Raw genomic sequence first — 26,813 nt, 5'->3', positions numbered from 1 at the left:
CGCTGGGCGCGCAGGCGCAGAGGTACCGATGCAACAGCGCGCGCGCCGCGTAGCCGGCCTCGTGACTAACGTCCGGCTGCGGAGGTCGCGGGCAGGGTTGACCGAGAGTGGAGACACGCGGAGGGGTGGCCGTGGCGACTCCCGCCCAGGTAGTTTAGCCCCCAGCCCAGCGCTCGACCGTTCCCCACACTCTGTTTTGCAGGAGGCTGGTCCTCAGGTTTCTGTGGTCTAAGCGCTCCGCCATGCCCTGGGGAAGTCAGTCTTCCTCTTGCTGTTAGCGCCGCGTTTGACAGTGGGTTCAGAATTCTCACCTCTGGTGGTGGAGAAGCGAGTTAGGATACGTTAAGCACTCTATAAATGTTTAGTTTTTGCCTCACAGGGGTCGACGTTTGCTGTGACGTTTAGCGAATAGGGTTGTAGCAACGTCGACTTTCCTAGTGTGTTTGTCAACCCGCTCAGAGCAGCCAGGCAGTTTGGAGGTGGAAGACACCTGCGGCCAGCCGGGGAGCATAGTCGGGGCTGGGACAGCTGCCAGTAACGGGAGCTGCGGGCTAGTAAATCTTCACTCCGGGCTGCACGAAACTGCAGAGACTGTCCTTGTGACCCTGTCAACCTTAAATAATGAGATTCAGGAAACATGACTGAGTTTATTTGAGCCCACAGCACAAAATGAGTTTTTATTTATTTATTTTTGAGACAGAGTCTAGGGCTTTGTTGCCCTAGCCAGAGTGAGTGCCGTGGGGTCAGCCTAGCTCACAGCAACCTCAAACTGGGCTCAAGCAATCCTGCTGTCTCAGCCTCCAGAGTAGATGGGACTACAGGCATGCACCACCATGCCTGGCTCATTTTTTCTATATATATTAGTTGGCCAATTAATTTCTTTCTATTTATAGTAGAGACGGGTCTCACTCTTTCTCAGGCTGGTTTCGAACTCCTGACCTCGAGCAGTCTGCCAGCCTCGGCCTCCCAGAGTGCTAGGATTACAGGCGTGAGCCACCGCGCTGGCCACAAATGAGTTTTTAAAGGAAAGAAGAGGCAGTTACATTACAATAACAAATTGTTGATTGGCTATACATTGTTCTTTGTATCACAAAATTCTGGAACTCAAAGATGATGTGAGGATGCTAGTCTGGAACGAAATGACAGTTGCCCCATGCATGGGTGAAGAGGGTGAGACTTAAGTCCCATACTCCTCTCTTGCTGGGCTTGATGAATTTTGCATGCCTCAAATAGCTCAGACTGCTCCAAGCTATTTTTTCTTAGCCCTAAAGGTTCATTTGCACTGTCACATTTCTCAGGTAAAAGGAAGTAAGTACTCTTAGGCCAGTTGGAAGGGTTAATAATGCCCAATCATTTATGGGTAAAAAGGTGACTTTCCGGCCGGGCGCGGTGGCTCACGCCTGTAATCCTAGCTCTCTGGGAGGCCGAGGCGGGCGGATTGCTCGAGGTCAGGAGTTCAAAACCAGCCTGAGCAAGAGCGAGACCCCGTCTCTACTATAAATAGAAAGAAATTAATTGGCCAACTAATATATATAGAAAAAATTAGCCGGGCATGGTGGCGCATGCCTGTAGTCCCAGCTACTTGGGAGGCTGAGACAGAAGGATCGCTTGAGCCCAGGAGTCTGAGGTTGCTGTGAGCTAGGCTGACGCCACGGCACTCACTCTAGCCTAGGCAACAAAGTGAGACTCTGTCTCAAAAAAAAAAAAAAAAAAAAAAAAGGTGACTTTCCTTATAAGATAATGGGGAAATGGCCCATAGACATGCCTTTTCAGTGCAGTGATGCCATCATAGCTCACTGCAACTTCAAACTCCTGGGTTCAAGTGATCCTTCTGCCATATCGTCCCAAGTAGCTAGGACTACAGGTGTGTGCCACTACACCCAGCAAATTTTTCTATTTTTTTTTTTAGTAGAGACAGGGTCTCACTCTTGCTCAGGCTGGTCTTGAACTCCTGGCCTCAAGCAATCCTCCCACCTTGGCCACTGCGCCTGGCCAACATGCATTTAAAGACTGAAAGCTTAGATTGTAAAAACCCAGTTTTCCAACTTCTTTAGAAAAATCAGATCAGACAGTATTGGACCCAGAATCCTGTATGTTACCAATCACCTCCAGCTGTTCTCTTCAGGTAAGACACAATCACTTGCTTGACCATCTTGGCTCATTTATGTTACCTGCCTGGTTCCTGTAGGCATTTGAGGTTGCAACCCCTGTGTAGAGTATTTGTTCTCAAACTCAAAAGTGGGCTCTAAGGCTCAAATCAGCATCTTAACCCTCACAGGATTTCAAACTATTAAAAATATCCTTTGAGACAGGCTAACACCTGTTATCTTTATTATTAAAAGATAGGCCAGGCATGGTGGCTCATGCCTGTAATCCTAGCACTCTCAGAGGTCAAGGCGGGAGGATCGTTTGAGCTCAGAAGTTCGAGACCAGCAAGAGCAAAACCCCATCTCTACTAAAAAAAAAATAGAAATTAGCTGGACGACTAATAATATATATAGAAAAAATTAGCTGGGCATGGTGGCACATGCCTGTAGTCCCAGTTACTTGGGAGGCTGAGGCAGGAGGATCGCTTGAGCCCAGGAGTTTGAGGTTGCTGTGAGCTAGGCCGACGCCACAGCACTCTAGTCCAGGCAACAGAGACTCTGTCTCAAAAAAAAAAAAAAAAAAAAAAAAAAGATAACAGGCTCAACTCATTGGAACATTTATTCTGTTTTATGGAATGAAGTATTGCATGACTCTAGAATCACAGTAAAGCCAAATGATCTTTAAACTAAAAAAAATAATAATAACAGCATAGTTTATGCAGTGCTTTATCACTTACAATAACCTTTTTATGATGGTTCATTTTAATGATCCTAAAACATCTTTGTGAAGAAAGCACAGTTTAATTAACCTCCCAATGTCAGTGCTTGGTCAAGGCCAACCAGTGATGCAGCTAGAATTCAACACAAGTCATATGGCTTTTCCAGCCAGTGTATTTGTCTAGTAGACTGGAATACAAGGATTGGGAGCTCAGGAAAGAGTCCATGCTAGAGACAGATATTCAGGCATCCTCAGCATATAGCTCTAGGAGCTGAAGAGAGGACCAGCAGAGACAGCATAGTTAGACATGAAGAAAGAGCAGCCAGGGAAGCAAGAAGAAAATCAAGAAAGTATTATGTTATGGCATAGAGCCAAGGCAAGGAGACAAAAAGTAGTTAAAAGTGTCTAATGCCACTTAAAAGTCAAATAGAAAAAAAGAAAGAAAGAAAGGTGTGTGTTGGACTTATCCACAGTGAATCATTGGTGACCTCACTAAAAATGGTTTCCCAATGGGGTAGAAACTACATCTTACCATAAGTGGAGGAATGAAGAGGTGAGGTAGAGATGGTTAAGTGGATATAACTCAGGGAAGTTTGGCTGTGGAGAAAAGAGTGGGAGCTAGAAAGATGATGTGGTATTGAGATGTTTTAAGATGAGAGATTTTTGAGCAGCCTAAAGCAGATGGAAGGAAGCCATTAGAGAGGGAGGGTTTGCTGGTAAAAAAGAGAGGGAAATGGTGGGGTAAGGTCCCTTAGAAGATAGGAGGGCAGTGACGTCCAGAGTGTAGGTGGAGGTGTTTGCTTTGGACATAGGAAAAACACTTTCTTAGAAGAGGAGGGAAGAAGGAAAAGTGGGTTGCAGTTGCCCGTAACTTTTTGTGTTTATTGGAATTAAGGTAAAGGAATTCTTTGATGGTTTCTCTTTTCATTGTGAATAAGGGAAAGAAAACATCTAAAAGTGAGAGGGGAGATAGGAAACCCAAGGTTTAAGCAATGTAGAAAAGATCTAAAATAGCTATTTTGGGAAACTTAATAATTTACTAGAAAACATGAGATAGTTTGAGGGCTCATTTGAGTTTGGAGACCATGAACTTATACATGACCTCCCTATTTGACCTAGGATCAAATGGAGATTTCTAAATTGTGTAATTACTTGGAAAACCAGAGCCTATTGAGACTATTTATTTTATAAGTACTTATAGAGCACCTTTGTTTATTGGCACTGCAGTACCCGCTATAGCAACATCATCTTAACCCAAATCTGTATGTCTCCATTCTTCTCCTTATTTGTTTGTTCTTAGATATCTTAAATACATCACCTCATATATATGTAAACAAACTGAATTTATGGTCATAATCCCCAAACCTGTTCCTCTGCACTAGATTTCATAGAGATTAAGAGGATCATTTCATAATAATGAAAGGGTGAATTCATCAAAAGAACATAATAATTGTAAACATGTATGTACCTAATAACAAAGCCCTAAAATACATGAAGCAAAAACTAATAGAACTGCAAGGAGATATTTTTTTTTAAATCACAATTATAGTTAGAGAAGATTCCTTTCTCAGTAAATGATAGGACAAGAACCCAGAAAATCACTAAAGATATGGTAGACTTGAACAACACTATCAACCAACTTGACCTGATGAGCATTTGTAGGACACTCCCCACAATAACAGAATACAGAATTTTTCAAGTGCGTAAAGAAAATTTGTTAAGCCAGATCATATTCTGGGCTATGAAACAAGTATATTCTCTAAGCATAATGAAATTGAATTAGAAATCAATAATAGGCATAGAAAATCCTTTGAATATTTAGAAACTGAATAATCCACTTCCAAATAACCCTTAAGTTAAAGAAAAAATCAGAGGGAAATTAGAAGATATTGTATACTAAATGAAAATACGGGATTTGAAAATTTGTGGGATGCAGCTAAAGCACTATTAGAAAATAGGTTAATGACCTCAGCATTCATCTTAAGGAACTAGAAAAATAAGAGCAAATTGGCTGGGTACAGTGCCTCACACCTGTAATCCTAGCACTCTGGGAGGCTGAAGCAGGAGGATTGCTTGAGCTCAGGAGTTTGAGACCAGCTTGAGCAAGAGGAAGACCCTGTCTCTACTAAAAATAAAAAATTTAGCTAGGTGTGGTGGCACACACCTGCAGTCCCAGCTACTCTGGAGGATGAGGCAGGAGAATCACTTGAGCCCAGGAGTTTGAGGTTGCAGTGAGCTATGATGATGCCACTGCACTCTACCCAGGCGACAGAGCAAGACTTTTTCTCAAGAAAGAAAAAACAGGCGGGCGCAGTGGCTCACGCCTATAAATCCAGCACTCTGGGAGGCCAAGGTGGGCAGATTGCTCGAGATCAGGAGTTCAAAACCCGCCTGAGCAAGAGTGAGACCCCGTCTCTACTATAAATAGAAATTAATTGGCCAACTAATATATATATATAGAACAAATGAGCCGGGCATGGTGCCGCATGTCTGTAGTCCCAGCTACTCTGGAGGCTGAGGCAGCAGGATTGCTTGAGCCCAGGAGTTTGAGGTTGCTGTGAGCTAGGCTGATGCCATGGCACTCACTCTAGCCTGGGCAACAAAGCGTGACTCTGTCTCAAAAAAAAAAAAAAAAAAAAAAGAAAGAGAGAGGAGGAGGGGAGAGGGAGAGGAGGAAAAAACCCAGCCTGAGCAAGAGTGAGACCCCCATCTCTGCTAAAAATAGAAAGAAATTAATTGGCCAACTAAAAATATATAGAAAAAAATTAACCGGGTATGGTGGCACATGCCTGTAGTCCCAGCTACTTGGGAGGCTGAGGCAGTAGGATCACTTGAGCCCAGGAGTTTGAGGTTGCCGTGAGCTAGGCTGACGCCATGGCACTCTAGCCGGGGCAACAGAGCAAGACTCTGACTCAAAAAAAGAAACCCTAAGTAAGTATAAAAAAGGAGATAAGTATCAATGGAATTCAATGAAATAGAAAATAAAAACAATAGAAAAAGTCAGTGAAACCAGAAACTGATTTTTTTTGAGATTAATAAAATGGAAAATATCTCTGGTCAGATTCAACAAGGAAAAGAAATGGCCCAAATTACCAATATCAGGAGTGAGAAATGATATCACTGCTGAAAGGATAACAAAGAATGTAATGAACAACTTTATGCCAGTAAATTTAACAAATTGGATAAAATGAACAAATTCACTGAAAGAACAAACTATTTAAGCTCACTTAAGAAATAGATACCCCCATAATATACTGAAATAAAAAATAAAAAAAAAGAAGAAATAGATAAACTGAATAGCTCTCAATCTGTTAAAATACTGAATTTGTAGTTGAAACTCTTCCCTCAAAGAAGACTCCAGTCTGAGATGGCGTTACTGGGAATTCCACCAAGCAATTCTATGCAACTCTTACAGGAAATTGAAGAAAAGTCTGGGCTCAGTGACTCATGCCTATAATCCTCGCCCTTTGGGAGGCAGAGGCAGAAGGATTGCTTGAGGGTCAGGAGTTTGAGGTTGCAGTGAGCTATGATGATACCACTGTACTCTAGCTGAGACAACAGAGCAAGACCCTATCTCAAATAGAAAGAAAGCAAGCAAGAAAGAAAGAAAGAAGAGAGAGAGAAGAGAAGACAGGAGAGGAGAGAGAAAGAAAGAAAATTGAAGGAAGGAATTATTTCCCAAATTATTGTTCCTAACAGTGTTATTCTGACACCAGAACTCAGCAAGGACATTAGCAGAAACTACAGAGTAGTATCTCTCTTGAGCATAGATACAAAAGTTCTTTTAAAACATTCTATAACAAACTGAATCCAACACTGTATAAAAAGGATAATACACCATGACTAAGTGGGGTTCATCCTGTCAACAGAAAAAAAGCCAAACTCTATGAAATAATTTTAAAGAGATTTATTCTGAGCCAAATGTTAGGACCGTGACCCAGAGCCACTGCCAAGAGGCCTTGGGCAAGTGGACTCGATGTGACTGGGTTACAGTTTCGTTTTTATACATTTCTGAGAGGCAGGGGTTACAGGTAAAGTCATAAATCATACATGAGAGGCATACATTGGTTTGGCCCAAAAAGGTGGGGCATTTCCAAGGGGGCGGGGGCTTACAGGTTATAGGTGGGTTATAATTGGCTGAGAGAGTTAGGCTTTACCTAAAAGACCAGAAAGGATATGGTTAATTTAAGATAAAGGTGTGAGCACTCTGGGAGGTCCAGACAGGAGAATATTTCAAGTTTAAGATAGGCATCTGCTAGGGTGCTTGAGTTAAGATAGGCTCTATTTATCTTTTAGGTGATGTTAATGTTATACCGGAATCAGGTTGGGAAGTAAACCACAGCTTTATTTGGTTAACAAAAGCTGCTTAGTGGGAATTTACCATTTGTCATCCTGACTCAGTAGGCCTCCCTAGGAAGGAGTTTTGAGCAAAAGAAAAATATCAGAGTTCAGTCCTCAATCCCAGGAAAGCAAAGTTGGCTTAGCATTTCAAAATTGACCAATGTAATTCACACTATTAAAATTAAGAGTAGGCCCTGGGCTGGGCGTGGTGGCTCACGCCTGTAATCCTAGCACTCTGGGAGGCCCAGGCAGGCGGATTGCTCGAGGTCAGGAGTTCAAAACCAGCCTGAGCAAGACCCCGTCTCTACTAAAAAGAGAAAGAAATTAATTGACCAACTAAAAATATATATACAAAAAATTAGCCGGGCATGGTGGCGCATGCCTGTAGTCTCAGCTAAGCCCAGGAGATTGAGGTTGCTGTGAGCTAGGCTGACGCCACAGCACTCACTCTAGCCTGGGCAACAAAGTGAGACTCTGTCTCAAAAAAAAAAATTAAGAGTAAAAAAGAAAAAATGGATTATTTCAACAGATATAGAAAAAGGATTTTAAAAACTCGATATCCGTTCCTGATTTTAAATAAATAAATAAAAACTAGCTGGGGGTGTTTATAATCCCAGCACTTTGAAAGGCCAAGGTGGGAGGATCACTTGAGGCCAGGAGTTCAAGACCAGCCTGAGCAATGTAGTAAGACCTCACCTTTACAAAAACTAAAAGAAATTAGCCAGGTGTAGTGGTGTGCTATTCAAGAGACTCAGGTAGGAAGATCACTTGAGCCAGGGAGTTCATGGTTGCAGTGAGCTGTGATTGTGCCACTGCATTCCTGCATGGGAGAAAGAGTGAGACCCTGTCTCAAAAAAATAAATAAAAAATAAATTTAAAAACGGAGCAAATGAGGTGTAAAATGTCATTTCCTCAGCATGGTAAGGGCATCTATAAAAAACTTATAGTTAACATCATATAGAATAATAAAAGATTGAATGTTTTTCCCCAGAGATAAGTAACAAGCCAAGAATGTCTGGTCTCAGTACTTCCATTTAACATTGTATTGGAAATTCTAGCCAATGTAATAAGGCAAGAAAAAACATCCAGATTGAAAAGGAGTAAAATTATTTATTTGCAGATGACATAATCATCTATGTCAGAATTCTTCAACCTTGACACTGTCAGCATATTGGGACAATTAATTCCTTGTTGCTCTGGTGGGGGTGGGAGGAGTTTCCGTGTGTCGTATTAATAGAATGTTTAGCAGCATCTGTGACCTCTACTGGCTAGACACCAATAACACAGCCACCACTGTGACAATCAGAAATGTCTCCAGACATTTGCCAAATGTTTTCTTCCTAGGGGAGGCCAAAATATCAGATCGAATCCACAAAAAGAGCTACTAAAACTATTGAGTTTACCAAGGTTGCAGGATGCGAGATAAATGTGCAAAATAAATTATATTTCTACATACGAGCAACAAATATTAGAAGTTAAAATTAGAAAAAAATACAATTTGTAATAGCATTAAAAAGTATAAAATACTTGGAATGGATCTGAAAAAAAGATGTGCAAGATTTGTACATTAAAAACTACAAAAGTTTGCTTAGAGGAATTAAAAACTTTAATAAATGAAGAGAGATACCATATTCATAAATCAGGAGACTCGTGTTGTTAAGATATCAGTTCTCCACAAATTGATCCATAGATTCAATGCAATCCAGCTAAATTCCCAGCAGACTTCTTTTATAGAAATTGACACACTGAGTCTAAAATTTATTTGGATCTGCAGAGGAGCTAGAATAGCCAAAAGTTTGAACAAGGACAAAACTGTATGACTTAAATTACCTAATTTCAACACTTATTATAAAGCCACAGTAATCACAACAGTATGGTGTCGATCTAAAGATACCTAAGTAGGTAAATGGAACAGAAAAGAGTGCAGAAATTGACTTACAGGTGTACGACCAATTGATTTTTTTTTTTTTTTTTTTTTTTTTTTTTTTTTTGCAAACGTAGTTCATTGGAGAAAGTGTAGTCTTTCCAACAAATGATGCTGGAAAAAATTGGATGTCCATATGTTTAAAAAATGAACCTAACCTATACCTTGTACCATATATAAAAAATTAACTCAAAATAGATCATAAATCTAAACCTGATACATAAAACTTCTAGAAAACATAGAAAAATTCTTTGAACTATGAGCTTTTTAGATATGACACCAAACACATGATCCATAAAAGATACAGATAGAGTGAATTTCATCAATATTAGGAAGTTCAAAATACACTGTTGAAAGAAGCCAGTATGTTCAATAGGTGGATGGATAAATAAACTGATAATGTTCATAGTACTGAATATTATTCAGTAATAAAAACTATCAAGACACAGTAAGACTTGGAGACACTTTAAATGTATATTGCTAGGTGAAAGAAGCCAATCTGAAAAGGCTACATACTGTAAGATTCCAACTATGTGACCTGGAAAAGGAAAACCATGGAGACAGTAAAAAGGTCAGTGGTTGCTGAGGAGTCAAGGAAAAAGAAGTAAGGCAGGACACCAGGAGATTTTTAGGGTGGTAACACTATTCTGTGTGATATTGTATTGGTGGATACAAGTCATTTTATATTTGTGAAAACCCATAGAATGTACAATACAGAGTGAACCCTAATGTAAACTGTGGGCTTAATTATAATGTATGTGTATTGGCTTATCGATCGTAACAAATGTGCCACACTAATGTAAGATGGTAATAATAGGGGAAATGGGGGGGGGGGGTAATGTGAAGGTATATAATGGCATTCTGTACTCTTTTTTTTTTTTTTTTTTTTTTTTTTTTTGAGACAGAGTCTCGCTTTCTTGCCCAGGCTAGAGTGAGTGCCATGGCATCAGCCTGGCTCACAGCAACCTCAATCTCCTGGGCTCAAGCGATCCTCCTGCCTCCGTCTCCGGAGTAGCTGGAAGTACAGGCATGCGCTACCATGCCTGGCTAATTTTTTTTGTATATATATTTTTTAGTTGGTCAATTTCTTTCTATTTTTGGTAGAGATGGGGTCTTGCTCAGGCTAGTTTCGAACTCCTGATCTCCAGCAATCTGCCTGTCTCGGCATCCCAGAGTGCTAGGATTACAGGTGTGAGCCACTGCTACCGGGCCTAGGATTCTGTACTTTCTGCTCAATTTTTCTGTAAACCTAAAACTGCTTTTTAAAAAAGTCTATTAATTAAAAAAATAAAAATACTCTCTGAGGGAATGAAAAAACAGCCCAGACTGGGAGAAAATATTTGCAAATAATAAATCATTTTTTTTTTTTTTTTTTTTGAGACAGAGTCTCCCTGTATTGCCCAGGCTAGAGTGAGTGCCGTGGTGTCAGCCTAGCTCACAGCAACCTCAAACTCCTGGGCTCAAACAATCCTCCTGCCTCAGCCTCCCAAGTAGCTGGGACTACAGGCATGCGCCACCATGCCCGGCTAGTTTTTTCTATATATATTAGTTGGCCAATTAATTTCTTTCTATTTTTTTATAGTAGAGACGGGGTCTCTCTCAAGCTGGTTTTGAACGCCTGACCTTGAGCAATCCGCCCGCCTTGGCCTCCCAGAGTACTAGGATTGCAAATAATAAATCTTTATAGTCTCCTTTGAAGCACAAAAATTTTTCATTTTGATAAAGTCCAATTTATATATTGTTTATTTTGTTGCTTGTGCTTTTAGTGTCATGTTTAAGGATCTTTTGTTAAACTGAATGCCATGAAGATTTTCTTCAATGTTGTCTCCTAAGAGTTTTATAGTTTAAGCTCTTCCATTTAGGTCTTTGATCCATTTTTTAGTTAATTTTTATATGCAATATGAAGCAGGGTCCAATTTCATTCTTTTGCATGTGAGTATTCAGTTGTCCCAACACTATTTGTTGAAAAGACTATTCTTTCCCTGTTAAATGGTCTCGGCACCTTTGTCAAAAATAAGTTAAGCATAATGTGGGGATTTATTTCTGAACTCTGTTCCCTTGATCTGTGTCTTTATGCCAGTACTGTACCATCTTGATCACTGTAGCTTTGTACTAAGTTTTAAAACTGGTAAATTTTTTCTTCTTTTTTCAAGATTGTTTTGGCTATTCTGGGTTCCTTGAATTTCCATATGAATTTTGGGATCAGTGTGTTCATTTCTACATAGAAAGCAGTTAGAATTTTGATAGGCGTTGCATCGATTCTGTAGATCCATTTGGAAAGCATTGCTATCTTAACAATATTAAGTCTTCCAATTCATGAACAAAGGATGTCATTCTATTTATTTAGGTCTTATTTATTGTTAATAATAATAATCTCTTTCAGCAATGTTTTGTACTTTTGTTAAATTTTTGTTCCTAAGGGCCAGGTGCAGTGGCTCACGCCTGTAATCCTAGCATTCTGGAAGGCTGAAGTGGGAGGATCGCTCAAGGTCATGAGTTGGAAACCAGCCTAAGCATGAGGGAAGACCCCATCTCTACTAAAAATAGAAAGAAATTAATTGGCCAACTAAAAATATATAGAAAAAATTAGGCATGGTGGCGCATACCTGTAGTCCTAGCTACTTGGGAGTCTGAGGCAGAAGGATTGCTTGAGCCCAGGAGTTTGAGATTGCTGTGAGCTAGGCTGATGCCATGGCACTCTAGTCCAGGCAACAGAGTGAGACTCTGTCTCAAAAAAAAAAAAATTGTTCCTAAGTTTTTTGTGCTATTATAAATGGAATTTTCTTAATTTTATTCTCAGATTGTTACAAAAACACAGTTGATTTTTGTATATTGATCTTTTTTCCTGCAACTTTATACTCATTTATTAGTTCTAATTGTTTTTTTTCTGTGGATTCCTTAGGATTTTCTATAATATATGCAAAATTGCATCATCTGCAAATATAGACAGTTTTGTTTTTTCCTTTCAAATCTGTGTGGCTCCCATTAATATTTAGTTTTCTTGCCAGATTGCCCTGTCTAGAACCACCAATGTAATATTTAATGGAAGTATGAAAGCGAACATCCTTGTCTTGTTTTTGATCTTAGGGAGAAGTTTTCAGTCTTTTACCATTAAGTATGACGTTAGCTGTGGGGATTTTTATAGGTGCCCCTTATCAGATTGAAGAAGTTTCCTTCCATTCCTAATTTCTTGAATGTTTTAATCATGAAGAGGTATTGGATTTTCTCAACTGCTTTTTCTGCATTTATGGGAATGATCATGTGGTTTTTGTCTGTTATTTTATAGATATTGTTAACAGAAAAAAACAAACTCTGTAAAATAATTTAAAAAGGTTTATTCTGAGCTGAATGTGACTATGGCCTGGAGCTGCATAATCTCGAGGTCCTGAGAAATGAGGTGCTCCAGGTGGCCAGGTTACAGTTTGGTTTTATACATTTTAGGGAGATAGGAACTGCAGGTAAGATCATATATAAATCAATACAGGGAAAGTATACATTGGTTTGGCCCAGAAAGGTAAGACATCTCAAAGCAGGGGCTTATAGGTGATAGATGGGTTCAGAGATTCTTTGATTTGTAATTGGGTAAAGAAATAAAGCCTTGTCTAAAGGCTTGGAATCAGTAGAAGGAAAGTTTTAAGATAAGGAAGTCTGCTAATCAGAGGGGAAGCCACAACATACTGACTCTCTGTGACTTAACTTTTGCCTTGCATGGCGTTAGGTCCTGTTTGTAATTAGTCTCAAGAACAAAAGGGAAATGGTAGAAAGAGGCATGTCTGACCTCCCTTCTCTTCGTGGTTGAAAGCTCAGCTCTAGGTTTTTCTGGGGTCTTGGCCAAGAGGGGGGTCATTCAGTCAGCAGGGGCTTAGGATTTTATTTTTATTTACAGTGTGGTATGCTGCACTAATTGATTTCTAGATTTTAAACCAACCTTGCAGTCTTGGAAGAAATTCCTCTTGGTCTTGGTATATAATCCTATTTGTATGTTGCTGGACTCCATTTGTTAACATTTTGTTGAGGATTTTTCCTTCCATATTCAATATTTACTGTTTTCTTAAAAAATAATTTTTGGCGGGGCACGGTGACTCACGCCTGTAATCCGGGAGGCTGAGGCAGGCGGATTGCTCGAGGTCAGGAGTTTGAAACCAGCCTGAGCAAGAGTGAGACCCCCGTCTCTAAAAAATTAAATAAATAAAATAAAATAAAAAATATATTTTTTTAAATTTTTATTATTATTATTATTTTTGAGACAGAATCTCACTCTGTTGCCCGGGCTAGAGTGCTGTGGCATCAGCCTAGCTCACAGCAACCTCAAACTCCTGGGCTCAAGTGATCCTTCTGCCTCAGTCTCCCGAGTAGCTGGGACTACAGGCATGCACCACCATGCCCAGCTAATTTCTTTCTTTTTAATATATATATATATTTTTAGTTCTCCAGCTAATTTCAATTTTTTTAGTAGAGACGGGGTCTTGCTCTTGCTCAGGCTGATCTCGAACTCCTGAGTTCAAAGGATCCTCCTGCCTTGGCCTCCCAGAGTGCTAAGATTACAGGCATGAGTCACAACTCCTGGCCCTAAAAATAAATTTTAATTGAAAAAAATTAACCATATAAAAAGTTCTAGAAAGCAATATAATGGACATCTGTTTAGAACCAGAGGTTACTTTTCATCTTATTTTTGTCAGAATAAGTCCCCTCTGGCTATCTTTCCTACTAATTTATAGTAAAAACTTTGGACAAAGTACTAAAAGAAAAAATACCCAAAAGCCAGGGGGTTACGAAGGGGGGTCATACTTGAAGTTAGTGACACAGGTATGAGTTTCCAACTTTTAACCTCTTTTCTCATGGCTTTGACCCCAGACTAGTCCTCAGTTGCAGGGTTGTGCTGTGGGGTTGTTGCACAGGCAGTGAAAGGTCTGAGAGAAACTCTCATGTTTTGGCCCAGAGGAGCTGTGAACAGGGACCCCTTCAAGCAGAAGCATGTGAGAGAAAGACAAAAGAACTAGAACTTTGAAAAAGAAGGGGAGACTCATTCTACCAGATGTCAGAACTTACTGTGAAGGTGCAGTCAAGATGGCAGTATTGGCAGAATGATAGACACATATCCAGTGGAATAGAACAGACTTTCAAAAGTATGGCCCATGAATTTTGACCACAATGCAAAGGCAATTCAGTAGAGAAACGATAGTCTTTTCAAACAGTGGTATGGCAATAATTTGACATCCACCTGCAAAAAAGAGAGAATCAATTATACCTTGCACAATATGTGAAAACTTAACTCAGAATAGATCACAGACCTCGAGTAGAACGTAAAACCTTAAAACTTCGAGAAGAAAACAGAAAGCCTGTGTGGTCTTGTGTTATGCAAAGAGTTCTTAGATATGGCACTAAAAGGTTAGTCCATGCTATACCTCCCTCCACCTCTCTGACCAGCCCCACCATCTCAATCCTCTGATACTTTTGCTGGAGAAGCAGCGTCCTCTTCAAAGTAAAACCCAGGGAATACTTTCTTATTACTCTTCCTTCATTTCTGAAGGGCTCACCCCTGGGGACCCTTCCTGAAGATGCTTCCTTCACAGAAGGCCTGGGAGGCCTCATGTCCTGCCCGCTCCAGCCCACGTACCTCTCCCTCTGACAACCCCATGATGTCCAGGTAGCTAAGGCCTTCCTTGTGTTTCTGACTCCATATGAGGCCACCTCATCTTCCGTAACAGTGTGCAGTGGTGACTCCAAAGTCTACGTCTGCAGCCTAGCCTTTTTCCTGACCTGGGCCCGTGTCCACCCCACAGCTTGCCTCATGGACAGTCCAGGTGCCTTTCCTGTGTTTCAAGAAATGTGGCCAGAGCACACAGGTCATCTTCCCTCAGGAACATGCCCTGTCTCACTTTCTTTCTCTTGAGTGGCACCAGGGCCTTGTTGTTTCCCCCTCATCTGTCACCCCTCTTCCAAGGTGGGCAGGTCTATGCAAACCTACCTCCAAAGTCCAAGGAAACTGAGAGGCGGAAGAAAGAGGCTGTTAGATCCAGTTTCTCAAAAAGAAACATTTCATAGGGACCTATGAACAGAAGCCATGTCCTCGCAGCCATGGGACAGGATGGCAGATGCCCGCACCATCACCCCAGACCCAGGGCTTCCACACCATGGAAAGGACAGGCGGGACCCTGGAGCTGACCTCCAAGAGGGGCAACGGTGCCAGGTGAACCTGCCTATGGGCAGGAACAGTAGATAAAGCAGAAACCTAGAGGTGCCCCCGGCAGGGGTTACTCAGAAGTCAGCCTGGGTCAGCACCCAAGGTGGGACGGCTTCAGCCTCCACAACCCTCCCCCACAACCCCCATACCTTCCCGCACCTCCCTGTCCCCTGGTGCTGCCAGGCTGCCTTCCTCTTTCACCTGATTGCGGCAGCCACCTCCTGTCCAGCCTTCTGTTCCCTCCCACCTGTACCAGCAGTACCTGGCTGTAGGATGGCATCAGACTTCTGGCCATGCCTTGGATCTGTGGGATGCCTCAGCGTCCCCCCATGCAATGTAAAATCTGTTGTGCCCAACTTGGGCTCACAGCTGCTCTCACTGCACAGCTTGGTACCCACCAGCGTGCCTCCAGCTACCCCACCATACCTCAGTCTGCTCCCAGGAAGCACTAGGGTCCAGAGTACCTCTACCAGATGCCCTCTACCTGGCATCTTGCTTGTCTTCCCAGACTCATCTCTGATATTATAAATGCCCGGGAGCTATGTGCTAAGGGAGCCACAGCCACAGCTATGGTGTTTGCTGGTTGTGCACCCAGCCCTGGCTCTGGCAGGTGGACTAGAGGAGGGGCATGGGTGACAGCGCCTGCCTGGTACTAGCTGGTCACTCAGGCCTTGATTTCCCCAAAGGTTACAGCTACAGTGTGGCCCCTGCAGGAAACGGACAGCCCCTAGCTCACGTGCACACACACTGAGGCTCCCGGTGACCTGGGGCCCCACAGGACACCTTGTTCCTGCTCCATGTTTAGGTGTGCTGTGGGGTCAGGGGCCTCAGGTCCCTCCCTGGCTACGTGATGTGTCTAACCATATGTCAGACCCAATGCACATTCACTTTTCTTGAGGGGAAACTGAGGCCCAGGGCATTTCTCTTGCCCAGATATATGCTCAGCAGTGGCAGGGCAGGCATGTGGTCTGATGCTGGCCCTCTTAGCTGGAGGCTGGAAATTTGAGGGGCCTCCTGGGAGAGGATAGAGCAGCATGGGCATTCCTGACACCTCAGCTGCACCAAGCCCCCTGCCTGGGGAAGCACCCCCATCCTTGGCCCGGCACCGAGGCTAAAGCTGCAGAGGCAAGCTTCCCAGAGCACCCCACCGGGATGCTCAGAGCTGTGCTTCCTTCCAGCTCCTGTGACCACCGGGCAGCGGTCCCACCATGTCTCAGCCCCAGATCCCAGAGCAGGTGCTCGATACACAGGGGGACTACGCCCCAGGCAGGAGGGATGAGGACTCCGGAGAGGGGACCCAGTGTTCCCACCGCATGCTCAGCTTCAGCGACGCCCTGCTGTCCATCATTGCCACCGTCATGGTCTGTATGGGGCCCTTGAAGCACTGTTCAGCCTACTTCAGACCCGTCCCCAGCCCCTTGGGCAGTTTGGGGAGTGCCCAGCACTGACTCTGAGGCTCCAATACCACTGCGTCCCAGCAGTGGTCAGCGCCTGGCTCAAGGAGCATCTCTCCGTTCCTTTTGTCTCTTTGTTCCTGTAGATCCTGCCTGTGACCCACACGGAGATCTCCCCAGAACAGGTAATGGGAGCAGGTTGTGCGTGTGTCATGTGTCCACAAGAAGACTCACAGGTCCACAGATGGGGCCTGGGCCCAGAAGCCAGCCCCATGCACCTAAGGCTTCCAAGGCTCTCGGGGCAGGGCCTCACTTGGAGGGGAAGGGGGTTATAGGTGCTTTTTCCCTCAGCTGCACCAGCTCAGCATGTGCCCACCCAACCTGAGAGGTCCCAGCCTCAGTGGGGAGGGAGCAGAGGCAGGGCTCAGTGCACACAGGCAGCGCCCTCAAGCAAGCCCGAAGGAAAGGTTCGGGAACGATGGCGGCCTGCCCCGAGAACCTGGTGTCCACAGAGCAGCAGTGTGCTCTGCTGGGAGGGAGCTCCCCTGGTGGGGTGTCTGCCCTTTTGCCCCAGGGTGGCCCTCATAATAGGTACTCCAACTAAACAGAGGGCAGGCTGCCCCAGCCTCGGCGGAGACACTTGGCCCACCTGGCCCACTCAACATGGTTTCAACTGAGAGGTGAGTGGGAAAGTTTTAAAAGCAGAGTTTCTTTATAGCCAACTTATTGGAATTTTTCTGAGTTAAAGAGCAACACGTAGCTGGTGGTGGTGGTGCATGCCTGTAGTCCCAGCCGCTCGGGAGGCTGAGCGGGGAGGATTCCTTGAGCCCAGGAGTTGGAGACTGCGGTGAGCCATGATGATGCCATGGCACTCCAGCCTGGGCAACAGCAAGACCCTGTCTGTAAACTAAATAATTTAAGAAAGCACAATGTGTAGTATCTTAGAAGCTGAACTATTTTGGAAGACATTTGGGGTGCACGTGTGTCATCACACCAGCCGTGCAGGCACAGCAAGATAAGTGAAGACCTGTCTGTTCTTGGGCCCGACGCACAGCTGAGGTCTGGGCTCCAGTTCCTACTTGTGAGCTGAGCTGGATGGCACTGGGAAGTCCTGGGAGCTGCTCAGAGTTTGGCTTTTTCGTCTGTGAAAAGGTGATAATGATACTTTTCATAGGGTTTTGCTGAGAATTAAGTAGAAATGCAGGTTGGGCCTGGGCCGGCTCTCAGGGAAACGCTGAGCATCTGTAGGCGCCCCTGGTGCGGGTGCCTAGCTTGTGGCAGTCACAAGTGGAAAGTACCCGCCCTCCCCACAGTAGCTGAGCGTGGGAGCCAGCCCCCAGCAGCTGCTCAGGAAAGCTGCATCTCCACCAGAGGCTGTCCTGGCTCGGGAGCCTCCTCCAGGAAGCTGCAGGGAGGCTCAGCCTGATGCCGTCATGAGGTGCTTGCCTCTGCCACCAGTTTCAGAACAGGGTTGTCAGAGCACGGCCACGTGGATGTGAGACACCTAGAACCAGGAGGTCACATGAAATAAAGCTTAATTTGTGGTTGAAAATAGGAAAACCCTGTGAGACCAAACCTCTTCACACTTCTCTGCAGTCAGGCTCATCTCTTGGAGACTAACGTCTTAGTGCCAAGTCTCTTCTTTATGCGCCCTGACTGGTTCACACAGAGGCCTGGGATCCAATCATTGCTGGAGCCTCGTTCAGAGAAGACACAGTTGTGGGAAGCAGGAAAGGCCCAACATGCTTCCAGAGGAAGGCACCGGAACAGCAGATGCCTCCTGTGGCCCAGAAGGTGTTCACAGGGCTGTTCTGACTCTGATCAAAAGAAAAAGACTAGTTCAACCTTGAAAAACCCAGTGATTCAAAAAACATGGCAGTGTCCGATAGAGAAAGTAACTGGACTGGACGCTAAGGTAGTGGTGCAGAGGCCTACCTGCAAACAGAGAAAGTGATGGGTTTTCTGTTTTGAGTATTTGTTGATGAAGCACCACACCCCTTCCATGATTTCACAGTGAGAGCTCTGTGTGGACCACAGCCCCCTGCCTGCCACTCCGTTCCAGCCATGGGCCACAGTGCAGTTGCTTACCAGATAATGCCCTGTGTAACCGTGACGTGGCTCACATGGTGGGATTTAAACCCCAAGGCAATGGTATATGGGGAGGCCTAGGGGGTGATCAGGTCTGGAGAGAGGAGCCTCGTGAATGGGGCTAGTGACCTTAGAAAAGCGCTAGGGGAGTTAGGCCCTTCCGTCCTTTCCTGTGAGGACACCAGCATGGCACTGTATGTGATGAACAGGCCCTCACCAGACCTTCCCCCCTACCCTGTTTATATGCCTTCATGGTCTGGGGAGCCCATCCCCACAGGATCTCCCTAAGAGCTGACATTTCAGTAGGAAAATTGTCCACAAAAGACAACCACATGTCTGTGGAAGTGGGTGATGGATCACTGCCCTGGAGAAAGGGTGGAGGCCCAGGACTGGGCCCACAGTTGTCAGAGAAGACAGGTCAGGCACAGGACAGAGGCTGAGCCCAGAGAGTTTCTGGGCTCTGCTTGGGGGACCAGACCCCTCCCAGGCACTTCACAGGGCCCTCCTGGGGATTACCCTGCCCTGGGGCAAGGCTGGCCATCACACAATGCCATCCCAGGAGATGACCACCATTAGGTTACACACGTGTAGCTTTTATTCTAACAATAATTTTCTTTTATTCTAGCATTTTGACAAAAGTATACAGAAACTTCTAGCAACTAGGATTGCTGTCTACCTGATGACGTTTCTGATTGTGACTGTGGCCTGGGCAGCACACACAAGGTGGGGGCCAGCTCATTCGAGGCAGGCCTACATCTGAGAACCTGCTCAGTGCAGGTGCTGAGTGGGCATAGGCCTGGGGCAACAGATACTATAGGGTGTCTGGGGGATGTAGGCTGCCCCTTCCCAGCCTCACCCTGGGTCTCTTGGCAGAGCCCAGGACCTGGGACAGTGGAGTGGACCCGTTAGAGTTTGTCAGTGCTGCCGCTGCCCACTAGAGCCACCGACCAGGGGCAGGCAAGGGGACAGTGCTCAGGCCACATCCCCTGAGACACTGGCCAAGGCCATTGCCCAGTGTACAGGGCCCCTCCTCAGCCCCTCTCTGTTCCCTGGGACTCACAGGCTGAACTGAGGAGGAAAGACCCCAACAGCCAGGGGAATGTGGCCCGGCATACCCCTCTCCTGTGGGGGAGAGGGGGCTTTTCTCCCCTCACAGCCTCCCATGGCACCAAGCCCTGTGGGGGCACAAGAGCTGCTGCAGTCCCCAGCCCTCAGGCCCACACAGTCACCAAGAAGGCAGGGGCAGCCCACCAGCTCCAAAGGCCTGCTCTGGAGAGACCTCCCCCGACAGCTGCCAAATGCACACAGTCTGTGGGTTGACTCTGGTTTTGCGACAGGAGAAGACGACAGGGACACCAGGGAGTGAACAGGGTGCTTTCTGGGAAACTTGCATTTGCTGCTTTGTGTTTCTAAATGTATGCTAGGTAGTGTTTTATATTAGTGAAAAATGACATTTCTTAATGTTTTAACCAGAAAATACTGGAAAGAGTTTGTGTATGTTTTGTATTAGAACCATAATTGATCAATGACCTGTGTCTTCCTCTTTTTCTTAAATTGTTTAGATTGTTCCAAGTTGTTGGGAAAATAGATGACACACTTGCCTTGCTCAATCTGGTGAGTATTTTCCTGTCATTTTTTGGGAAATGCTTTTAGTTTAGAGTTTAACTCTCTAAGAAGAGTGGAAGGCAGCAGTTGGCTACTACTCTCATGGCCTCTGGTTCCTCAGAGCCTGGATCTGCCCTCACTGGAAGTGCCTTGGAGGGCCCCTCCCCATGGCATTCCCGCCCGCATCCCCACCCAGATAAACCCAGGGTTGGGCTAAGAGCTGAGCCCCTCCCATCTGACCTAGGCCAGGGCACAGGCTCCTACAAGGTGTTAGGGGAGGCTCTTACCCTGGGTGGCCCACCACTCTGAATTGGAGGGGGCCTTCTGAGAGTGAGGGTCTGCGGGGTGCCTCACAGCCATCCCTCCCCGGCAGGCATGCATGATGACCATCACACTTCTGCCCTACACGGTAAGTTGCATGCTCCCCCCCCATGCTCCCCTGAAGCTTTGGGTGCAGGGCCCAGGGCCTAGGGCTGCATAGGGCTTTTGGGCTATGGATGGGAAGAGTCAGAGACCACCAATGCTCCCATCCCCGCCTGTCCCCCAACCCAGCGCTCCTGCCCACCCCAGGCCTGTCCCCAGCCTGGCCTCAGTCCACACACCCGGTACTGCCCAGGCCATAGAAGGGCTCACACTCCGAGTTCTGACAGGGTGGGCTGGTCTGAGCTTGCAGGGCTCACAAAGCATCAGGGTCTAGGGAGTTCTGTATGCAGTTGACATTTTGGCCTCGAAGGCCTAAAGCATTTGATGGACTTGGCTCCTGTGGGGGTCTGGACAGACCTGGCTGTGGCAGCTCTAATTCCCAGGGCATGGCACAGAGACAAGGAGGCAGAAGCCCTGAGCCCTGGTATTTGGGTTTGTTTTTTTTTTTGACACAGTTTTCCTTAATGGTGACCTTCCCTGACGTGCCTCTGGGCATCTTCCTGTTCTGTGTGTGTGTGATTGCCATCGGGGCCGTGCAGGTAGGCTGCCCAGGGCCTGCGCTTGGTGTGTGTATGAGATCCCACGGGGCCCTGCAGCTGGGGTGCAGGGAGCTCAGGGCCTGCCCATGTACACACAGATGTGTCTTGCCCGAAGCCCCCGTTTTGCAGGCTGGAGATGGGAAGGGTGGTCTCTGAAAACCCTACAGGCAGTCCCAGGGTCAAGCCAGGGGCTCCCATCTCTCAACCACCAGTGTTTAGGCTGCCAGCCTGCCTCTGTGGGTCCCCCCACCAGATGCCCCTGTACTACTCATGTTGGGCAGCCTGAGAGTCAACTGGCCCTGCAGCCTGCTCTCCTGCAGGCGCTGATTGTGGGGTACGCATTCCACTTCCCACACCTGCTGAGCCCGCAGATCCAGTGCTCCGCCCACAGGGCCCTGTACCGGAAGCATGTCCTGCGCATCGTTCTGCGTGGCCCAGTGCTGTGCTTTGCTGCAGCTGTCTTCTCCCTCTTCTTCTTCCCCCTGGTGAGTGCCGGCACATCCCCCCAAGGCCCAGGCAGGGCTGCGGGTAGGCAGAGGGTCCCCCCAAGGGTCTTCTCTATGAGGCCTGTGGCTGCAGTGAATGATGCTAGGAGAAGGCAGGTGTCCATGGCCGGGGAAGGAAGCAGGTGCTGCTGCTGCTCCTCCAAGGCCCCCAGGACCCAGCCTGCGTAGGACAGAGAATCAACACTCATTCATGGGGGTGTCTAAGTTGTCCTCAGTGAAGCTCCAAAATGACAATGGTGAGAAACAGGAATCCAGGTCTGGGCTTGCTTCTTTCGTTCGGATGAGAAACTTGCACGAACTGTGGGGGTAGTGAACACCAGCAGCTGTTTGAGTGGAGGGTCAAACCCCCTTAGCTGCTTCATCTTCCCTCAGGACGGGCTCCTGTATGCCCAGTTGCATTTCCTGCTTTTCTGTGGGCCCTGCCTTCCTGTTGGCAGCCTCCTGCCCACACCTGCCTCGCACCTGGGAGGCGCTGCTTCACATATTTGTTGAATGACATGTATGATTTCGCTGCTTGTTGCGTGAAAAACCGGATTATGAACAAATCTGGGGCTATAGGTTGTTATTTGTAGTATTCTCACCCAGTTGAGGTGGATGTGAGATGCTTACGGCAAAGGACAGGTAGAAACGCTTTGCTGTAGGCCAAGGCCGTGCAGTGGGCAGGGCAGTGATGAGCAGAGGGCGTGGCTGGACTACAGAGCCACCTGCAGAGCATCAGGAGGGGAGACAGGCAGCAGGAGGGGAGAAGGGTGTAGGGGGCGCCATGTCTGTGGCTGAGTGCAGCACAGTCTGCTCCCCAGCACTTCTGCAGGGCCAAGTGGAGAACAGGGACACAAACACTCTCACTGACCCTCTATCTTCCTTTGTTTTTAATTTGGCAAAATACACATAATATTTACCATCATAAGCATCTAAACTGAACAATTTGGTGGCATTTAGCGCATTCACGGTGCTGTGCAACCATCACCTTTGTCTAGTCTCAGAACTTTTTCATTACCCCAATACACACCCACCACCCATGAGCAGTCACTCCCGTTGCTTCCTTCCCCTTGGCCCCTGGGAACCACCAATCTACTTCCTGTCTCTGGATTCTCTTCTGCACGTTCATATAAATAGAATCATACAATACGTGACATTTTGTGTCTGGCTCCTTAATCGTAGCATAAAGTTTTCAGGATTTATCCATGTTATAGCCTGTGTCAGAATCTTACTCCTTTCTTATCTCCCAGCCATACAGTCCTTTGTATGGATTAAACCACCTTTTGTGTATCCACTCAACGGTTGATAGATTTGGGTTGTTTGTACCTTTTGGCTACTGTGAATCATGCTGCCGTGAACACTGGTGTACAAATCTCTCTTCAAATCTGTGTTTTCAGTTCTGTGCACATACCCAGAAGTGGAATTGCCGGATCACGTGGTAACTCTGTATTTAATTTTTTGAGGAACTTTTGTGCTATTTCCCACAGCAGCTGCACCATTTTATGTTCCCACCAACAGTGCACAAGGTTCCGGTTTCTCCACATCCTCATAAACACTTGTTATTTTGTCTTCTTGATTCTAGCTGTCCTGGGAGTATGGAAGTAGCTCACTGTGGTTTTGATTTCGTTTCCCTGATGACTAATGGTGTGGAGCGTCTTTCCATGTGTGTGTTGGCCACTTGCATATTTTCTTTGGAGCAGTGTCCAAGTCCTTTGCCCACTTTTAAATTGGGTTGTCTTTGTATTGTTGAGACGTATGAGTTCTTTATGTATTTTGGACACTGAACTCTTATCAGGTACATCATCTGCCAAGATTCTCTCCTGTGGCCACCCTTCGACACCCTATTGAGCTCTTCAGCACAATAAAGCACAGTTCCCTGGTCCTACTACTATCGCGCCCACCCCCCCTTGGAGCTGATGACTTCAGGGTGGGGTTTCTGGCTAGGAACTAACTTGTGTGTGTCCCTGCAGTCTTACCTGCTGATGGCGACCATCATCTTCCTCCCTTACGTCAGCAAGGCCACCAGCTGGTGCAGAGACAGGCTTGTGGGTAGGTGACCGTGGGTGGGCTGGCCTAAGAGGCCCACAGGCTGTCTGTCCTCCACGTGGCTGCTTTGCACTGAGGCTGCTGGGAGGCACCACCCAACTCCCAGCTACTTCCAAGGATGTTGGGTGGGGGCAGGACTGAGCACAGGGCGAAGGCCGGGGCATACCCAGCTGGACCCCACTTCTGGCCCTGGGCTCCATTGGTCTTGGCTGCCTCCCTGCCAACCCTTAGGGTGACCTGCACAGTCTCTGGCCAGCATGTTCCAGCCTCTTCAGGGAAGAGGGCAGTGATGGCTGTGCTAGCCCCACAGCCCTATATGAGAGGGGCTTGGCCAGCTCCGCCTCCCGGCATGTCCACAGGCCACCAGGAACCCCCAGCTCACCCTCTGGAGTTCACTTTCGACCTCCACAAGCCACTCAGCAAGGAGCGGGTGGAAGCCTTCAGTGACGGCGTCTACGCCATCGTGGCCACCCTCCTCATCCTGGACATCTGGTGAGGACCCCCTTGCTGGTGCCACCTGTCAGGTGGGGGGGTCTGCCTAAGTCCCTGGTGTCTCCTGGAGACTCTACAGAGGCTCTACAGAGGCTCTCCTCCCCCTGGGTGCTCAGAGCTCACCCCAAGAAGGGCAGATGTCCCAGCTGGCTACCCAGAGCTCACCCCAAGAAGGGCAGATCTCCCAGAGAGTGGGGTCTCCCGTGCCACAACCCCTGCAACCAGAGAGCTTGAGCAGGGGATGGAGGCACCAGGGAGAGGCCAGCCCCCAGCCCTATCCCCACCCCCACTCCAGCCTCACCAGTTGCACTCTGTTAAAGCCCTGATCTTAGTTACCACATTTTTGGGTTTTTACATCTTCCATCCTTTTTAATAGTGTCTTGTTCCTTAGTCATATCTCAGCATGTGCTTTCATTTCATTAAACACGTTAAAACACTCCGATTTTACATTCCATACCTGATAGTCTCAAGTCTGAGTCTCCTAATACTCTCTTAGTAGCTTTTTTCTACTGTAATTTGTACAGTTTTTAAAACTGGAAGCAGATATTCCTTGGTACCTGTTCTCTAAGGTCTAAGTATAAGGAGCATTCCAGAATGATCTCCCTTTGCTTCTTCTTTGCAGCCAGGGCCTTGTCTCCTCACTGAGGGACCTGCAAGGAGAGGCTGTGGTTTGGGGTGGGGCTGGGGTTCTTCCCACCACCTAGAGCCCTGGCCCAGGGCTCAGCCGATACCTTCCCTGCAGTTTCCTGCACGTGTTAAGAAGCTGCCTCGGGCCTCATTCCCAGGGCAACCCCCCAGGCTCTCTCCTACTCCCAGCCTGTTACCCCTTCCCCCATTTTGGAGGATGGATATCTGTCTGGGGCTGCTTCAAGGACCACATCTTCCAGTCCAGTTGATGAGAGAAGACGCTAACTCCCCGCTTTCTAGGATGTGCTGTTAGGGGCAGCAGCCCTGACCAGAGTGGTCCATGGCTGCAGGAGAAGCCTAGAGGTGCTAGGGCCTCATGCCCTGCTGACCCTCCCTAGAGAATTTAGCCCAGAAGTCAGTCTCCTGGGTCTCCCTGTGCCCCTCTAAGAACTGTAGAGGCAAACCCTCCTCAGATCTGCAGGCCCACTCCCCTGGCACTGGTGTCTGACCACCAGGGTGCTGTGCGGGTGGCTCAAAGAGGTGAATAGATGAGGGAGGGAACAGACCTCATCAGCTCCCCTGTGGAGCAGACATTGGGAGGGGGTGGCACACACTGCCTTTAGCCAGAGAGGGCCTGGGCCCAGGGCCAGGGCTGCTCACCAGCCTTTGGGGACCCAGCAGAGTAGGGCTGCTATTTAGCACAGAACAGATGAGCTGCTAGCTACGTGTGAATTTCAGAGGAGCGATGAAGTGTCCATAGCACAGTGCCGTGACAGCGCAGTGCATTGAGCTAGCCGCATCGTTCATCTGAGTCACGCGGGCCCTGGCACCAGGGACTGTATGGGTCTTAGGGAGGCTGGTACAAATGCTGTCTGTTCCTGATTCTCAGTGAGGACAATGTTCCGGATCCCAAGGACGTGAGAGAAAAGTTCCGTGGCAGCCTGGTGGCAGCACTGGGTGTGTATGGGCCACGCTTCCTGGCATACTTCGGCTCCTTCGCCACAGTGGGCCTGCTCTGGTTCGCCCACCACTCACTCTTCCTGCACGTGCGTAGGGCCACACGGGCCATGGGGCTGCTGAACACACTCTCTCTGGCCTTTGTGGGTGGCCTCCCGCTGGCCTACCAGCAGACCTCAGCCTTCGCCCAGCAGCCCCACGATGAGCTTGAGCGTGTGCGCATCAGCTGTGCCATCATTTTCTTTGCCAGCATCTTCCAGTTAGCCATCTGGACTGCAGCCCTACTGCACGAGGCAGAGACACTACAGCCGTCAGTGTGGTTCGGCGGCCAGGAGCATGCGTTCATGTTTGCCAAGCTGGCCCTGTACCCCTGCGCCAGCCTGCTGGCCTTTGCCTCCACCTGCTTCCTGAGTGGCCTCAGCACGGCCATCTTCCATCTCATGCAGATCGCCGTGCCTTCCACCTTCCTGCTGCTGCGCCTCCTCGTGCGCCTGGGCCAGGCTGGCCTGTGGGGCCTGCGGAGCCTGCGGGGCCTGGCCAGCCCAGCACACCCCTGGCCGGGCCCCACAGGCGAGACTGACTCGCAGTCGCTGCTCCTTCCTGCCCCATGACTGGCCACACAGACCACTCCCCCCATCCCCACCTGGGACTGACAAGGAAGGCAGCCAAAATCATCTGATGGCCAGGGCTGCAGGTTTACAAGGCCTGGGCCTTATTTTTGTTATGAAATATCATGTTCTGTTTCAGTGTCCTCAAATTGGTCTCTACTTTTTGCAGAGAGGTGTTTCACAGGAACATGTTTTATTGCCTTTACTCACCCAGTTTCCCACAGATGTTGCCAAGCAGGCCCATCTGAGGGGCTGCCACACCACCCATCCCAGCCCCCAAGTGGTCGTTCAACAC

At 47.1% G+C, this 26,813-nt stretch overlaps 1 protein-coding gene across 4 annotated transcripts; it reads left to right on the top strand.

The window, feature by feature from the left end:
- The first annotated feature begins 1 nt into the window (after window position 1).
- Window positions 2-26,667, top strand: TMEM175 (transmembrane protein 175). 4 transcript variants are annotated; one of them, XM_012783411.3, is made up of 11 exons: window positions 2-149; window positions 16,433-16,615; window positions 16,795-16,833; window positions 19,362-19,459; window positions 20,299-20,350; window positions 20,715-20,750; window positions 21,220-21,303; window positions 21,624-21,788; window positions 23,759-23,837; window positions 24,194-24,326; window positions 25,843-26,667. In XM_012783411.3, the coding sequence occupies exons 2-11, from the start codon at window positions 16,463-16,465 to the stop codon at window positions 26,519-26,521; spliced, it is 1,518 nt and encodes a 505-aa protein (XP_012638865.2). In that variant the 5' UTR covers window positions 2-149; window positions 16,433-16,462; the 3' UTR covers window positions 26,522-26,667. The 4 variants fall into 4 exon arrangements, with proteins under 4 accessions (XP_012638865.2, XP_012638863.2, XP_075849032.1 ...); XM_012783409.3 differs by having other exon boundaries at window positions 21,609-21,788; XM_075992917.1 differs by lacking the exon at window positions 21,220-21,303.
- Window positions 26,668-26,813: the final 146 nt, after the last annotated feature.

This window comes from Microcebus murinus, chromosome 16, assembly GCF_040939455.1.
Source record: "Microcebus murinus isolate Inina chromosome 16, M.murinus_Inina_mat1.0, whole genome shotgun sequence".
In the NCBI taxonomy this organism is placed as follows: Eukaryota; Metazoa; Chordata; class Mammalia; order Primates; family Cheirogaleidae; genus Microcebus; species Microcebus murinus.
This window is presented reverse-complemented; position numbering and strand designations above follow the sequence as displayed.